Below are 18,742 nucleotides of genomic sequence, written 5' to 3' on the forward strand. Positions count from 1 at the left end.
ATGAATCGTTTTTAATCGTAAAATAATATCGCAATTTCTGGTTCTGATTAAAGACGTTATTTTTGACTAAGAGTGTCGTCTGGATAGAAGATGGGGATGCCCGCAGCGCGTGTATGCCCAAAATGGTGAGGAAACGGCTTCCGGTCGGCCGAGGTGGACTTAGGTCTCGTTACATTAATTAATTGTAAATCGATGGATCCGAACAAATTATTTACCATGATTTAGTTTAAATAATTAGAGTGTATCTCGGCTCGGAAAATAGGAAATCCATCAGGGACTGAGCAAGTGGATAATAGCTTGCTCGAAATCCGAAAGATAGCAAGTGGAGGAAACCCTTATTAGGGTATAGGGAGAAATTGCATCCCACCACTTATCTAGATACAACTTGTTGATCAACGCAGGGAGACTAGTGCCACGGCGAGGCCTTTCTAAACCTTCTGCGGCCAGAGTCTCTTCATTTTCCGAGATGGTAGTAGCGTTTGGCCCAAGAGAGATATGGATTCGTGGTGGCTGTGGTTAGATACCACGTGCAATGAGAACTTTTGATTATACCGGTTAATGTCCACTTTAGTCGTCAATCAATTATATAGCTCGACTAAGATTGTCGTCTGGGTCGGAAGATGGAGATGACCTCGCAGCGCGAGTATGCCCAAAAGGGAATCGAAACGGCTTCCGGGAAAACGGAGGGGGACCGGTACCGTTACATTAATTAATTGTAAATCGATGGACATCACACAGGGTATGCTGACAAGAGATGCATAAGCTTCTCAGGAAGTTGCTTACACACCCTACATAATGTTCCGGGTAGCTGCATCTAGAGTACTTTAGCATAGTATTCGAGTGTATTGATGGCACCATCTTGGCAGGCAAAAATATACCCTTCAGTCTTGGACATCAGGCTGGCTGATTTGAAGAAGGAAAATGTTAGCTGGGTGTATCCACCCATGGACAAGCCATGATCACGCACGTGTATTAAGAACACGCTGTGCATTGACTTGTCCATATGCGTACTGAGCATTTTTTCCTGCTCAGCATTCCTAATAAGTCATTACTGTCAATAGTGATACTGTAAAGTGTTTTGATACCACAATACAGTATCTCTTTTTTTTTAGCAATTGAACTTTTTTCTCCCGAAAAAATGGGGAATTTTACAGATCCAGTTGAAATCTAAGGTATCAGGCGTTTTGAGCACCTGACAAAATATCCCCGACAAAATATCTCCGGACAAAATATCGCCATGAAAAGAAAGCAAAAATAGTGAAAGTGGCAACTATTACATAATAATATTATGGGGGATATTTTATCCCCATAAATATCCCCATGAAAAGAAAGCAAAAATAGTGAAAAAAGCCAAAAAAACTGACACAAAACTGGGGATATTTTGTCCAGAGATATTTTGTCGGGGATATTTTGTCAGGTGCTCAAAACGCATGGAACCGAAATCTAAGGCATACTTTTAACCTAAATCAGCATTGAAAATCTACATTAGACTTTTTAGGACATGAGTCATTGCAACTTTTAAGCTAAAACACATTAGTAATGACACTCTTACCAAACGATCATAAAGACACTTCAAGCTCTGTAGACCTCTCCCACTGACTTTCCGGAAAAGGTATTATCTGGTGATTGGAAATTTAGGGTGTATACTCCGATTTATATTCATGAGTTTGCTCGTCTTGATATCGAGATCTCTGAGTTCTTTTTGGGCCCATTTAAGAACACCGAAAGAAATTATTATTATTATTATTATTATTATTATTATTATTATTATAGAACAGAACTTCTTTGTCAATACTTAACGAGAATTAATGCTGATTCATCTATTTAAATGGTTTAAATCCAGATAATTTATTTAGTATGGGCATATTACATTAGTGAGTTACCTCATTAATCATTGGGTATTAGGTTCATAATACAAATATTACGTATGAGGTTGATATGGAAATTAAATATTAACATATATATGTAGACAGGCATATATTTATGTGTATATATATGCATATATATACATAAATATATATATATATATATATATATATACATATATTCATATATTCATGTCTATATGTATGTATATCGAATTATTAAGCATATTAATACAAATTAGATAAATTTTCACTATTTATACTATTTAGAAATTTTACATTTCATTCATAGAACCATTCGTTGAATTATTACTTGGTGCTGTTGAAGAGGTAGAACTTCGGTTACTAAGTTGATTTGCAGCTCTGTTAAAGAAGAAAATTATTAGATTACCTTAAAAAGTATTTTTATGACTCGTGCGTTAAAAGTTCAATATTCGAGCGTCGAATGGCGCGAGTAAAATAAGTCTCTCTCAATAACTCGACGAAACTATAGAATGATATCAAAAAATCAGCTGTTTCACTTTTCAGCATAATTTTACTGTGCTGAAAAGTAATTTGCTATAGGAATTATATACAAATCAGGGAGTGACCGTCGTTCACTTTAGACAGAATGAGATTGAAAAAATCGTCTCTTTGTATACTCGTATCGTACATCTTGTTTATTGACCCGCGCACACGTAACTCAGAAATAAACTACTAAATTTTTAATTGAATATGATTCATAAATAAAAGATATCACAATCAAATGAAGAACAAAACATCTGAATAAGTTGTTGCACAAATACATTCATGTATTCCATTGTAAAATTTTTTATTTTTGAGTAAAATAACTTTTTTTTTTATCATTTAAATCTCTCTCAATTGAACTTTAAACACAGTCGTTATAAAAACTATTGTTTGACACGTATGATTCAAACGAGAAATCCGTTATAATTGTTGGGTCAACACTCGTCTTAGGTTATGTTACATTCTCAACGAAAACTCGTACCTACATCTATCTTGCACTCGCTGCACTTGTGCGAGAAAGATGGATGTATTCGGTCTCGTTAAGAATGCCTCATAACCCAAGACTTGTGTCGCCAATGCAATCATACCGCAAACCCTCGTTTTAATCCTAAGTATCGAAAATAGCTATTTCAAGCATTAGAAGTTAAAGTAAATAATACCGAAAAAGTGCTGCTAAACTTGGTCCGACTTCATCTTGATTTTCATCGATTGTACTTTCATCTCCCAAATTTTGCCGACAAATTGGACATGTACCATGCTTAAAAAAAAAATGATCATTACATCGATACCTCACAAAAGAAAAATTATACCATGATTTTATTAGATTTTTATGTATTCATACCAATTCCAGCCATGGAACAATACAAGGTGCATGATATAAATGCTTGCATGGTAGTTGTCGGACAAACTCCGATAAAATAAAGTCTTCCCAACAAATTGAACATTGTAGTTTACAGTCTTTTAACAAAAAAAAAAAGAGAATAATTTATTTGTGGAATATAATTGACTCGTTATGGTAGGAGACAACGCTATAATATACACATATAATTGTATCTATAACTGTTCATTTCAAAATTATTCAATTAAGGGATCATTCTGGTTTACACCATAAAAAAAGCTATTTTCATTAGTTTATTTATGAAGGAATTGTTATAATCATTTACAAAAAGTTTATTGAGATTGACTCATACACTCTCAAAGTACATGAAAAAATTTTATTTTTTTATTTTATCACTATTTTAATATCTTAGAATGAAGGGTGAATGAAACTCCATACAAAAAGGGTACTGGCGGCGGAGATTTTTCTATAATGGCTGATCTAAAATGGAAAAATTAAAATTGTTTACATCTAGTAGACGTGTAGCTCTCGTCTAAACGACGGATACTGAGATTTACTAATAAAAAAAAAAATGGCGGACATTTAAAACAAAATTTCAAAAAATGCGGTTTTCTTCAATGTTTTTGGGCCAAAAAAATAGTTAAAATCAAAATTTAAATTCAACCGTAGTTCCGACGAGAGCTATACGTCTACTGAATGTAAGTAATTTTTATTTTTTGATTTTGGATGAGCCATTCTCGAAGTATCGCCGCCGCCAGCGAACTACTTTTTTTTTTACGGAGTTATTAGAAGAGGGAAAAAATAAAAATAAATTTTTCTATGTACTTTAAGAGTGTATTAGTGAACTTACAGAAACTTTGTATAAATATTGATAATAATTCCTTCCTAACAAATTAATGAAAACAGCCTTTTTTTACCGTCTAACCCAGAATAGTATCTTAACGCTGAGCGTTAGTTGACGTACACGAGTCAACCATAATCCACCACTATAATCTATAATTTGTAAATTTTTATAGATTTTAAATGATAGCGATCATTTTCAATCATATTTCAATACCATAAATAAAGCCACAGACATATTTGTTGGTTTGTGAATTAAATAGAAATAAGTTTTGTGCAATTAAATACATCAAATATTGCAGAATGATATGATCGAAATAACATTTTTAATACCGATTTTTAACATGGCATCAAAGAACTACTTAAGCTATCTCGTCGTCTGTTTAAAACATTACTTCTTATCAGTCGAGATAAATAACCGAATAAATAAGTCGAATCATTATCCACAACAACCACTATAATAGAATGTCTCCCGTCAATTATAATGAGTACAAATAAGGTCCTAACGTGTGACAAAAGATGGCTCTACCAGAAGATTATGTTAAAATTGTAAGATCTAAAACGTTGTATCGTTAGTTTGGACATCTAATAACCAAATAACCTTGAAATATTAGTAACTCCGTATCAGCATCACAAAATTATTTCCGTGCAAAAATTTCAAATTTTGTACTTAATAAGTGCATTTATGGGAACTTGATTTACTTCTTTAGTTTGAAGAATTCTGCAGCTGCGCATCGATTGCTGGTAGAAGCATATGGTAAGGCTGTGTTAAGTGAAAGAAGATGTCGTGAGTGGATTCAAAAGTTTAAAAATGGTGAGTTTGACGGGTAAGACAAAAAATGTAGTGGAAGACCAGAAGTGTACGAAGACACGGAATTAGAAGCATTATTTGAGGAAGATTCGTGCCAAACGCAAAAAGAACTGGCAATTACATTAGAAGTAACTCATTAAACAACTTCACATCGTTTAAATTCGATGGGAACGATTTACAACAGTTCCATATGAACTGAAGCCGAGAGACGTTGGGCGCCCATTTTTTATGTATAAAATGTTGCTGGCCAGACATAAAAGAAAGGGTTTTTTTATCGTATAGTCACTCGTGATGAAAAATCCATCTACTACGATAACCCAAAGAAGAGAAAATCACGAGGGGGGGGGGGGCACCTTGCCATGCTTTAACATCGACAGCCAAATCGAATATTCATGCAAGTTGCGCAAGTTGCGGCGCCGATCAGAACCTATCCGGAAACACCTAATTGGGGAGTTCTCCGCACCCACCGTAGTTGCCAGATAATTGCCCCTTCCGATTATCAATAGTTCCAGTCGATGGCACATGACGTGTCTAAGCAGCTTTTTACATCATATTATACTAAACATTGGGTTGATACAGGAATGACCTTAAAAGATGAAGAGAGAGTTCTTCCAACGCGGTATCCAAATGCTGCCAGAAAGATGCGAATAAGTAGTGGCTAGTGATGGACAATATTTTGAATAGAAAGTTATGTACCGTTCTTTCATAATAAATCCCTACTTATGATAGAAAATGGTGGAAACTTATTTGTACTCCTACTATAATTCGGAAGTGTTTCCCCGTCGAGTTAACCATAAAGATCAAATCGGTTATTAGCAGTTAGTGAAGTCGAAATTTACTTGGTGTTTTAATCATTTAAAATATAAATAGCTCCTATCTATGGATATTGTGACAGAAAAAAAATTACCGGCAGTCGGTCAAGTGACCTTTTTCTTATGAGTTGGTATCACGCAAGATAATGCTGCTCCTAGCGAATCGATAACATTTTCTAACGTGGTTCTATGCAGTAAATAAGGTAAAAATTCTAAATAACTGAAAAATTTCGGGACTCGAAAACTTGAAATTTGGCAAGGACATTCCGTGTTCTACATAAGCATTTGTTGAGTTCATGTCCGATATAAGTTGATCCAAGGTAGGGTTTTAGAAAAAGAAACAATGAAATCGAACCCGTTGTTCGGCTGTCAGACACACAAACTTGAAAATTAACCGGCTGTTGCTCCTTATAGGTGAATATTTGTCAAGCAAGTGGCTGAGGCAGCCGGTCGGCACGCGTGTGGCTCGGGCGATCACCAAAGTTAAGTAGCATCGAGCATGATTACTACTTGGCTGGGTGACCGCTTAGCCACGCGTCGGGTTGAAACGGAGGTCTCTGACCGTTAGGCGCGGGATGAAGATCCGGCGATCGGTAAAATGGGAATTTCATCGATCACTGGAGCTTCACTCAAACCGAAACTATACTGGCTAGGTTTTTTCTGTGGTTTTCCTACGCCACTGCACCTCAATTTGACAAGGCAGGTAGTAGAGCATTACCGTAATGATGCAGTACAGTACAAGCACAAGTCTGGTCACAGCCGCACAAAAAACTGGGTATAGGAAAAAAGGAGCTGAGTAAATATTGTATACCATGTAACAGACGACGCCTACATACATGGTGAATTCGCAAAAAAAAAAAAATATTTGTCAAGCATGTATTTTAAAAATATCTCTATTACTCATTAATGTAATATTTATTAATTTATATTTACCAATATGTGATTGAATTATTGATGTAGTGGGAATTTCGTCAATTTGGCTACGTGACAACGGTGGAGGGCCACTTCCATCTAACTGATTTAATAACTCAGTGACAATAGTATCCAATCCATCTCTTCCCCAAACGTAATCACCAGGGTTTCCCAAAAAAAATCTGAAACATTCAATGAATAAAATCTTAACTCAAACTATCATCGGGCAGAAAGATAAATAGCAACACGTTAAAATTTTTTAACACAATTATAATTTATTTTTATTAATGCAATTCTTCTTACAGACAATAATATTTCTCTGCTTTAATTGAAGATTATACTCGCGGTTTTCATGATACGATTTAATCACTGTATTAAAAGAGTATAGATGTCGTCAATATTTCTACTGTATTAATACGACATTCTTGCCATAATAATACGATATTTCCACTGTATTAACTTTTAAACGGTAACCCTAAAAATTTGCACGCTACGGGTGGTGCTGGTCTGACAGACCGCTATTAGTAGTGCACTCGATTTTTTTACTTTTGAGAAGGAGACTCTATCTATTACATGAATAAAACTATGTCTTCATACAAAGACATTGTCACATGCGAATGTGTGAAACGGCGAAAACAATGCTCTATTAATACGATTATTTAATAGTATTTATAAATTAGGTAATAAGAGTTGAAGAAGAGCGAGAGAGATAGATACATCTAAGCCAGGGTCATCTTTTCACTTTCTAATTCTTATTACCCATAAATAAATTAGTTATTACCTGTCTTCCCAAAATTTTATAGCTTTTTTATTACTTCAGCCTTGGTACATCTCTAAAACTAAAGGCTGAAGCTCGCGTGCCACCTAGAAAAGTGAAGGGCCTTCCATTAGACAAGTAGCCTTGGCTGATGAGAGCCACCTTTCACTTTTAATCCAATTTTCCCGAAACTCGAACTTGTAAAGGAACCTCGAAAGAGACATTTATCGCCCATAAATTAACTCCCTCTAATTAGACTAATTCCCTTCACTATTTGTTTAAACAACAACCCTGCCTAGACCGAATTCGAGGAAAACCTTAAATTAAACCCAATACGTTTTGGTCAAACCCTACGATTTTTAATTATTTTGTTTAAACAATACCCCCTCTGACCCAAATTTCTTATATATAAATCCTCTGGTCCAGATAATCCTCAGTCGAGTTCGAAGTCTAAGTTCTCGTGGTCACTCCGGCTCAAGCCGTAAAACAAAACCTCGAATTTCTACAATCAATAGATAGGAACTTGTATCCGCTTGGTAGCTCTATTAGCTTTGTTTCTGGAAATCGAGGCCCAAATAAAATTCGCAATACCTCAAACAATAGATAGGAGCTCGCATCTACTTGGTGACTATATTAGCTTTGTTTTAGGAATTGTAAATTAAAGTGAAATAATCATATAATATCTAAGTTATGAAGACTATACTAAACAATTGTGCATCTTCGGCTATCACCCTTCTACCGAAGATTAGAGGTGAGAATTGAAGTTGTTTCGAAGATATTCGCAAAAAACCGTTTTTTACTATTTCTTTTGCCCACACGGAGAGAAAAATATCGCCAGATTAAGTATACGTATCGCTATTCTGGCTATAAGCTATATAGTCATCTTACTTAACGATACGCCGTATAGCCAATTCAGCTATACAGAGTATCCTCACAGTGGATCGTCAAAATGACGATCTGTATCCTTATTTTAGGCATTTTATGAATCGCTGACATGACTATTGCGCAAACTCTGTATTTAGGAATCCGGCAACCGAGAACGACGATACGTATAGCCAATTTAGCTATACGGATCCTCACGCTGGCAATACAGATACTTATATCAACGAAACTACATATCGTTACAAAAGCTATTCGTCGTATCGTTAAATTAAATAAACGAATACTTAACCTAACCCAAAAACGTATCTTTACTTTAACGATACTATAGATTATTAAATTAATATGAGAGTATTCCTAAATTAGGTATACGAATCGTTATTCTGACGATACGTCATTTGAGGATACATTGGATAGTCATTCTGGCGATATTTTTTTCTCCGTGCATGATAACTCTCGAACGAATTATCCGATTGAGATGGCTAAGGCGGCAATCGAAGCGTTGTATCAAGTTCTAGAGCTGATTAGATTTTGGAGTTGATCGTATAAGTCGTTTCTGAGAAATCAATAAAAAACTAAAAAAAAAAATTTTTTTTTCGTAATTCGCCAATATTATCGAGTCTACTTGATCAAATGATCTGAAATTTCCAGGAAAGTTGAGGGCCAACAAGCTCTTTCGATTGCCACCTTAACCATCCAAATCGGTTCATTAGTTAAAAAGTTACAAAGAGTTTACATATACAAACACACACACACACACACACACACACACACACACACACACACACACACACACACACACACACACACACACACACACACACACACACACACACACACACACACACACACACACACACACACACACACACACACACACACACACACACACACACACACACACACACACACACACACACACACACACATACATACAGACACTCGGACATCATTCTGAAAATAGTCAGAATAGCTTCCTAGGACCTCAAAACGTCGACATCTGATGAAATTTCGATTTTTGCGAATCAGGGTGAAAACAATAACTTCCCAATTTTTCGAAAATCGTCGATTTTCTTAGCGGAAAGTTAAAAATAGTCGAAAATAAAAGCACCATACACATAAGTCTTCACCGTGTAAAAAAAGATGGCCCTACCAGAAGGTTATGTTGAAATTGTCAGATGAAAAACATAATTTCGTTAGTTTGGATATCTGGTAACAAAATAACTTTGAAATATAAGTAACTTCGTATCAGCATCACAGAATTATTTCCGTTCAAAAATTTCAAATTTTGTACCAAACAAGTGCATTTGCGGGAACTTTCGATTTAATTCTTTAATTTAAAAAAAACTGCAGCTGAGAGAAGTCCTGAGTGGTTTCAAAAATTAAAAAACGGTGAGTTCGACGGATAATACCCAATAATGTAGTGGAAGGCTGAAAGAGTTCGAAGCCACGCAATTGGAAGCATTATTGGAGAAAGATTCAAATACCTATGGCTAAACTAAATATTCATGGAAAAAAACTTATACTGTGTAGGTGGTGTTGTGTATTGTGAGTTGCTTAAACCGAGCGAAACAATTGCTGGAGCTCTCTAACATAATTAATAACATTGAGCCGAGAACTCAAGGACAAGCATGCCTATTACTACTTCAGACACGACAAAGTTATTCTCCTATATGATAATGATATTTGGAAACACTTAATTGGGAAGTCCTACCCCACCCACCATATTCAATAGACATTGTCTTTCTGATTATCACTTCTTCCAGTTGATGGCACATGATGTGTCTAAGTAGCGCTTCACATCATATGAATCATATCCCAAAAATTAGTTCAATTCGTGGAGAGCCTCAAAAGATAAAGAGTTTTTGCGACTTGGCATCCAACTACTGCCAGAAATGTGAGAAAAAGTAGTGGCTAGTGATGGACAATGTTTTCAATAAACCGTTATGTACTGTCCTTTTACAATAAATTCGTAATTTTTTATAGAAAACAGCAGAAACATTTGTATTCCTGATATATATCTATTAGTAAAAAGAAAAATATATTTTGGATCTTGGTTAAATGAAGATATTTGGTAATATGTTTGAATATTAATAAATCTGTCGTATTAAATAGAGCAATCACCAGCGTTTCTTACCTATTTTGTTACGTATTTCAGGTCACGCGTCACGGTTACATGACGAAGGAGCACACGTCCGGCATTTTGAATTATTTCATCTAGTTTATAATTTTCCTATTTGTTTATATTTCCAGAATTATTACTTATTTAGTGACGTGCGCTGGGAACTGGTTGACACGGGCCAGTTCAAGTGCCCGTAATGATCAATGTTATTCTTGATTTGATAATTAGTTCATAAATATGCAAATACCTATTGTAATTGCATTGTCATTTATTTAGAAAAAATACTCCCTATTGACGAAGTTTTCCCGTCAAGTTGTAACTTCAATCGAGAATTACTGAGCTCTGATAACGTGTGCCAATGGAGGGGATAAAGTGACAGAGACAGGAGTGAGACAGACAGCGTAATGTGACACACATTGAGCAAATCTGGTGCGAGATATGCTCAAGTCGACTGTATCAATAAATTTTAAGCAAGATATGTTCAATACTCTTGTACAATTCTTGAAGTTTAACATAACACAAAGTTATTTAACAAGTATTGCGCAACACTTGCAATATAAAACTTTGAGCAAGTGTCTGCAGCAAAATACGTATTAATGTAAAGACAAAGATGACTAGTAGACTTGTAACCAGCCTTGCGCAAGATTTCTGCAAGATTGTTTTGTGTATGTCGTCTTGGACTAGCCCATGTAGTATCTAGTAAAAAATTCTTGTGATTAGTATCTTGATCAGCAACTTATAATGGAAATTCCGACATGAGACTCTATGATTAATTATTTATATCTTTAAAAATCAGTTGATAAAAAATTTGTGCTGTATGAAAATAGAAGAAATTTGTTTTTAATTCCCTTAATGAATAAGTAATTTCAATCGTTTAAATACTCACACTGGCGCCTGTCTTCCTGCACCTATGGGTCGTTGAATGTTAACTCCGGTCAAGTTCAAAAGAAATTCTTGAAGTAGGTTTTCGTGAGTCATTGTCCTTCGTCTATGACGAGAATGACCATGCCTGCAAAATTAATCATTTCATCTGATTAATTTATGGAATAAAACTACCTTACTAAGGGGTAACTGAATGTTTTGGATGGAAATAATGTAACCGAAGCGAAACCGCTCCAGTCCGTGTACACGGAAAAAAAATTCTCTCAATTTTCACGATTTTTTTATCGTACTTTTTATTGTATAAAATTGTAACGCTGGGCCAGACTCTCCAAATAATAGTTTTTACTACATACTATCATAAATTCTATTTGATAAATATTACTACCAAAAACATCATGATGACCAATACTATAGAGCGAATTATACAAATTTGGTACATAAAGTTTACAATACAAGTATCGTAAAATTGAACAGTCGATAATGTAGAATTTCCGCCCCTACGAACGAAAAAGAGAAGGTTGCTGACTGATGCAGTCAGAAAGAAAATAGAGAAAGAAAAGAATCGAAGGAAGATTGTTGAGGACACGTGACGTCATTTCATCATCGGAGGATTTTACGTCATGGCTGTTGACCAGATTGTCAAATGAGTATGAGGTGGAATTGTTATATATTGAAACAGGCATGAATTTAAACTCTTGTGAGAAGCGTAGATAGTAGTGCCATCTTGTACGGAAAATCCGAATCCCAATCTACATTTATACATACCCATACAAATATCTTATCATAGTGTAGGTAACTCATACACTGGTCACTCATATGTACGCTAGCGCTATGCACGACAAATACTACTAACATCAATTTAGAAAGACTCCTATTTAAGTATCGTAAAATTTGTTACTTACATTGGAAAGATACAGAGGCAGCACTGGAAAATTAAAAAAAAAATACAAGAATAATTATGTTTTTATATCTTATTTTTTATTCCTATACTTTTTACAATACCAGTAATGTATTTTTTTTAACTGAACTTAATAAAACAATCTTTTGGTAAAATTACGATGATAAATTGTAAAAATTCTTTTGTCAACAGTAAGTTTTCATATAAAATATTTGATAGTTTACGGTAAAACGTGTCGAGTCCAGGATTACGATACTTGTATGTTAAATTTTCAAAGAATTTTTTTTCCGTGTATACAGTTTTCGCTTTTTAAATCTTTATCCCGTAAGTATATATGTATGTAAGCTATACACAGTATACGGTAATATACCAAATATTAATTTTCCGTAATTTGCTATAATGCTACCACGTATTTCCGTACTGCTATCGTATTTCACAGTAATTTGCCGTACGAGATGTGGTTCAATTTCGAGAAACTGCGTGATACTTCGGATAATTACTGTATTTTATCGTACAACTTTTTTTATGGTAAACCTACCGTACTATTACCGAGGCAACGAATTTTTGCCGTTAATCATCGCTTGACCACTGTAGTATACCCTTGTGTAAACGGTACACCTGTACATTATGCATATTCCTGGAGAATCACTCTAGTCTAGTTAATTTATTGTTAAGGTACCTCTAGAACTCTGAGATCAAAGCGACGAAAAGTTAAAAAAATCTGGGCAACGGTTGGCCCTGCGGGCCAGCCCCAAAACTCTTGGATGCCATTGTTTTTTGATAAACTTTTCAAACTCAAACGCTTTATAGTACATTATATCATGATGTATCCGGAGAAAATGACATGAAATGTTATTTTTTCAATTCTTCGTCGTCGATATCGTTTAAACTAATTGACGGATTTTGCTGTCTAATGTAGCAATCGGTGCATTCTATTGTTTTCGAGCTAATTAAATTTTGGAAATGATGAGCGCAGTCATTTTAAAGATATTTGCGAAAAACCCTTTTTTACTATTTCTTTCTCCGTCGATATTTCTTGAATGAATTAAGTGATTGAGATATTTGAGGTAGCAATCGACGCGTTTTATTGAGTTCCAGAGCTGATTAGATTTTGGAATCAATCAATTAATAAGGCGCGTCGAATGCCACCTTGGAAATCAAAATCGGTTCACCCGTTCAAAAGTTACAGAATATTTATATACAAACGTACGTATGTACATACACATATATATACACTCGGAAATCATCTTGAAATTAGTCAAAATAGCTTCCTAGAAAGTCAAAACGTCAAGATCTATTAGAAATTCGGTTTTCAAAAATCGGACCGAAACCAATAACTTCTCTTTTTTTTTTAATTTTAAATTTTCTTAGAGGGAAGTTTAAAATTATCCGATTCGTATTTTTTGATGTTAAGAATTGGACCTCTATACTAAGTAACAGCAACGACGAAACTTGGTATATTAAAATTTAGGTGATTCGCCCATAAATTTGTTAACGACTACAGTACATTCTATGGAAATGATGGTAAATTTTACGGTAAAATTAATATTACGGTTTATTAATATAGTAATACTTCATTATCGTAAAGTTTAGATTGCTATAGTACTCATAAAATACTTTGCTGAATCAACTATCTCTATATACACTAGAATGCTCCGTTTAAAACGAACAGAATTTCTCTTCGTTCCCTATTGAAAATCTCGTTCTGCATGTTAAAATGAAAATCCAGTCCAATTTTGAGCTCCGAATATTAAATTTTAGAACTGGAACAATGTCATTAGAGTTTGTACATGATAAAAGCATGTAAATCTAGATTTTTTGATCATGCAAAGTCATATTCAATCATGCATGACAAGAGACAAGTTGTCACTTATGATGCAAGCAGTCATGCAGGAGCATGTATGAATCATTTATGATTATGCATTATCATACATGACCTTAAATGATTCATGAAGGTCATACATGTTCACTCGGGTGGCCGTTAAAAATTAAATTTTCTCAGGCGCTCCATAAAAAGCTCGGTTTTAGTGAAAAAATATGTGAGGGATTTGGTTTTTTTTTTTTTTTCAGTAAAAAAACACGTGCCTCAGGACGATTAAAGTTCATTTTTCAATACAATCGTGGTTTTTTTTTAAATATCTTATGAAATATGCAGATTAAAGAAATTTTTTGTAGAGCGTTCAATTTTCAACAGATATATTCATTGATTTTTCCGACACACTGATTCCTTGGTGAGTGATAAAATTCCAAACTTTCAGAAAAATTTTTCCCATGTTATTATAATGGGAAATCGGAAATCGCAATGAGGCAGTTGTTAATATTAATATTAGGAGCTCAAACTTCAACACAATTTTTTTTTCGTCATCTCGAACAATATATTCAGTATAATTTTTGAGAAAAAGTAGCCGATTTTTTTGAATCCGACAAGTTAGCATACATGACCATGCCCGGTTGAACAAAGTCCACATTTAGTACTTTATAGTATGAGCTATCTAAGGAATAAAATAAATTAGTATTGTTGAAATTTTCCAGCATCGATATTTCTTCAACCAATTAATTGATTTTGATTGTGCTAGGAGCAATCGACACTTTTTATCGAGTTCTCAAGCTGGCTTGATATCAATCAGTTTAGTCGTGAAGATATTCAAAAAAATTCGATTTTTAACATTTCTTTCACCAACGATATCTATCGAACGAATTAACCAATCAAGATGGTTCTTGCGGCATACACCGCGTGCTATTGTGTTATAGGATTGATTAGATTTGGGAATTGATCGATTAACAGGGGTTTGTACTTCTCTCTCTATTACACTCAAGTCCACGAACGGTACTATCTTTGTTGCACTTGTACAGTAAATGGAAACTTTGGCCGAGTTTTTCTCTTAAACAAACGAATATTGTCAAACAATTTAAGCGCACTTCGATAGATTAGACAGAAGTGCATCAATGTGTGGTCTGTATTTTGTATTTAGAGATTTTGTTTCCGAAAAAGACTCAGCCGAAAATATCTGATAACCCCTGTTAAGTTATAATTGAGAAGTAAAAAAAAAACTAAAAAAAAATTTTTTGAAGTAGAGTAGACTACTTTGAAGTCTACTCTATCGGATAGTCTGAAATTTCCAAGTAAATTTAGGGCTAATAAGCTCTTTCGATTGCTGTAAGAACCATTTAAATGGGTTGATTACTTTAAAAGTTATAGAACCCCCCCCCCCTCCCCACATAGACTCCCTAGTAGAAATGAAATCGAGGCGCTGGCTAGCGCCTGACTAGTTTGACTAGAAATGAAATAATAAATAGCGATACTACATCCCATGATTCCCAGTTATAGGCTGTTATGTAAGCTAAATACAAATAACTATTATAAATTATTATTTAAAAGAATTGAAATAAAAATTCTTTGTAATAATTGAATTGCTACTTCTAAATATAATAATTGTTAATAATCTGAATAATTTAAAAACTTTTTTATTTAACATTCTTTAATTTAAACTTTTATATAAAAAGAATATTATAAAAAACAATACAATATTATTTATTTATTTTTTTAATATTTAAAAATTTGCAATATTAGATTTTATTGCCCAAAGTCTGAGTTTCGTTATTGTATCAAGTCTTTTAATTACTTCCATTATTCAAATTAATTATTTATTTATACACTAAGATATTAACTACATAATACAAAATTAATTTACACTTGATTATTTTTTCAACTGCTCATAGTATTTATAAACATAATTTTCATTCTTCTAATAGGTTATTTACTGTATACAATTAAATACACACAACTAGCATACACGGATATTGGTTCAAGCAATACTTACGCATCAGTTGTAGGTGGAGTGATTTTTAGTTTTGCCTCGATATCGCTAGCGAGGGCCTAGTTTGCAATCAAGGCGGCCCTCGATTATTTCTACTAGGGCTCACATACACATGTACGGTTATAGGGTGGTACAAAGTTACTTTGAAGATAGGACAGTTTCACTGTCATGTCCATTCGGAAAAGAATGGAAAAGCCAACAAGGGGATGTCCACAGGGATCAGTTCTGGGGCCATTATTTTGGAATATTATGTTTGATGACTTACTTAAAGAATTAAAATTAACAGAACACGGGAGTAAATTTGTAGCATATACTGACGACTTCCTCGTGATCATAGAAGGCACCGCACGTAACGACATTGAAAGAAAAGCACAAGGGACGATAGATTCGATACTGGAATGGTGTCGTTCCGCGAAACGTACGCTGTCGGAGTCCAAAACCGAGGCAATATTCCTCAAGAGAGAGTACACCCGACGCGGTCCACGCAAGGGCAAAGGTCCGTACCCCTACGAAGCGAAAAGACAGAAAAAGCCCAAATATGATTCAAAACCACCGAAAATCGTAATAGGTAAAACAAACATAGCATTCAAAAAGACCGTTAGATACTTAGGGGTACACTTCGACCAGGACCTCAAACCAACAACACACATTAAGACAAGGCGCGCGAAATTAGATAAAACTTTCGATCGTCTACGCCGTCTCGCATGGACTGAATGGGGACTGCGCTTTCCGGCTATGTCCACTATCTACAGGGGCTACTTCCTGCCTGTTGTCACTTATGCGACAGCAGTTTGGAGTGACCTGCAACGGCGAGCTCTGATTGCAATGACGTTTTTATACAAGACGGCATCGAATGAGGGACTTTGTGTAGTGGCAGGGGTAGTGGCAGGGGTAGTGCCCATTTGACTTGTGATTGACGAACGTTGCGCCCGTTACAATCTTCAAACTGGCAAACAGGTAACTCTTGGATCCGTGACCGTGCAGCCAGATGACGAAGATGGCCTTGTCTCCCTCAGAAAAGAAACCATTCGCAGATGGCAAGAAATGTGGTCCACAACGGACAAAGGAAGAATGACATTCAACTTCTTTCCTGACGTTACTGAACGTTTAGCGAGCACAATCAGCCCTAATTTCTGGCTTACCCAGGTTTTAACCGGTCACGACTATTTTAAAGATAGACCCTACAAGTACGAACTCGCAAATGCCCCCAATGTAAGACAGGGTGGGATACCGTTCAGCACTTACTGCTAAAATGCACCGAGTTCGAGCCTCAGCGTGAGGTGCTCCAGAGCATAGAAGGGTGGGTCGCGGAGTGGCCAAAAATCGGTCGGGTTCTTGCCTCATCTCCAAACTCCTATAAAATTTTTAATGGTTTCAGTAAAGATTGTCTCCACCACAAGCTCAACAGCCAATTTTAACACCAAGAGGAAGGAGGAAAAGACTACTAGATCGCGGTTCAACTGGCATCCACCTAGTTGTTGTCGGAGCATCTGGGCATGGGTATGTAGAACTCACGACTTGTAAGGACTCTATGCATCCCGGGTGTCAGTCCGAAGTTAGGTGTGTGTGAGAATGTGTTGAAGAATGGACGAATGAATGTCAAAAAAAACTGGGTGTTTTCTCAGGAAGGCAGGGGAAAAAACCACGTCCCCTCTCGACCAAGTGGTATGTCGACCAATACATGGAATTGGTACTATGGGCAAATCCATCCAAGCCGGCTAAGGGAAACCGAAGCTAGGATTCGATGGAAACGGACTCGTAGTGGCTGTTGGTTCGACAACCACACGCAAAGGATCTCTGATCCTAAGGGTTATAACAGCCACCAATATTGCGCTTGCTCAATGTCTCGCATTATGGCAGAAAAGAAGGGATTTCGCAGCGTGAGTATGCCTAAAAGGGTGAGGAATCGGCTTCCGGTCGGCGGAAGTGGACTTAGGTCCCGTTACATTTATTAATTACACATGTACATGCATACTGTAACCAGCTATTAAGTGATCTGGAATCCAACAGACGACTAAAGACGGCGCAAAGAATATTCGTATAATTTGGCTTACCTTAGTCGATGATTTGGATGCCACGTGTCTTAGACACCGCATTCTCGTACAACACCTCTTAGAGTAATGGATCAGTAAAAGAGAAAGGCCCTAGTTTGGTCTAGTTCAAAATAAATGCGGATGTAAAAACAGTTACGGTCTCTTTCAATATGACATAACTATGTCACAAACAAAACCGGCAGCTCGCCGAGACACGGCGTCAGACTCGTTATAATTAAAAAAAAGAAAATCACTAGCGGCAATAAGATACTTCGAATTACTAATGATATTTTAATCGGCTGACTAGTATAATCTGCATCAATTTGTAGTGGTAACAATGCTTAAAACTAATAACAAAATCGTAGCTCAATCAATTAACATCAGCCACGATACAATGTAAAACGACCATGGAAGGGTCAATTTAACATCAACTAACAGTACTCCGTAATAACTACTGGCAAATCATCCTACAAAATTTGATGTTAATTCCGAAATAATTTTTGTCATGTCTATCATTCAATTTATTTGTTTTAACAATTTCGCATTCACATTGGAAATTTTGCATTCACTACCTCCTTTACGTGTAGATCATATACACTTAAAATAATTAAGGTTACAAGTGTATTTATTTTTAAAAAAGTAAATACAGACTCACTGATAACAGCAGATAAAAGGTTGATGAGAAGAGAAACGCAACTAAGATAGTGGGAGCTAACAACCGGTCGAGAATTCAAATTCGGCGTAAAGTTTAAATTGCGATATTATTCA

At 35.4% G+C, this 18,742-nt stretch overlaps 1 protein-coding gene across 8 annotated transcripts in view; it reads right to left on the bottom strand.

Annotated features, from left to right (window-relative positions):
- Positions 1-1,824: 1,824 nt before the first annotated feature.
- Positions 1,825-18,742, bottom strand: part of LOC130667116 (E3 ubiquitin-protein ligase Iruka) — a 45,124-nt gene continuing 28,206 nt past the window's right edge. For all 8 annotated transcript variants that reach the window (XM_057468586.1, XM_057468584.1, XM_057468589.1 and 5 more), the window contains exons 5-9: positions 11,230-11,352; positions 6,607-6,767; positions 3,214-3,329; positions 3,032-3,129; positions 1,825-2,228 (exon numbers count right to left, since the gene is read on the bottom strand). In XM_057468586.1, coding sequence (XP_057324569.1) covers positions 2,141-2,228; positions 3,032-3,129; positions 3,214-3,329; positions 6,607-6,767; positions 11,230-11,352 — 586 coding nt within the window. In that variant the 3' untranslated portion in view covers positions 1,825-2,140. The remainder of the gene's footprint in view (positions 2,229-3,031; positions 3,130-3,213; positions 3,330-6,606; positions 6,768-11,229; positions 11,353-18,742) is intronic.

This window comes from Microplitis mediator, chromosome 4 (assembly GCF_029852145.1).
Source record: "Microplitis mediator isolate UGA2020A chromosome 4, iyMicMedi2.1, whole genome shotgun sequence".
NCBI lineage: Eukaryota > Metazoa > Arthropoda > Insecta > Hymenoptera > Braconidae > Microplitis > Microplitis mediator.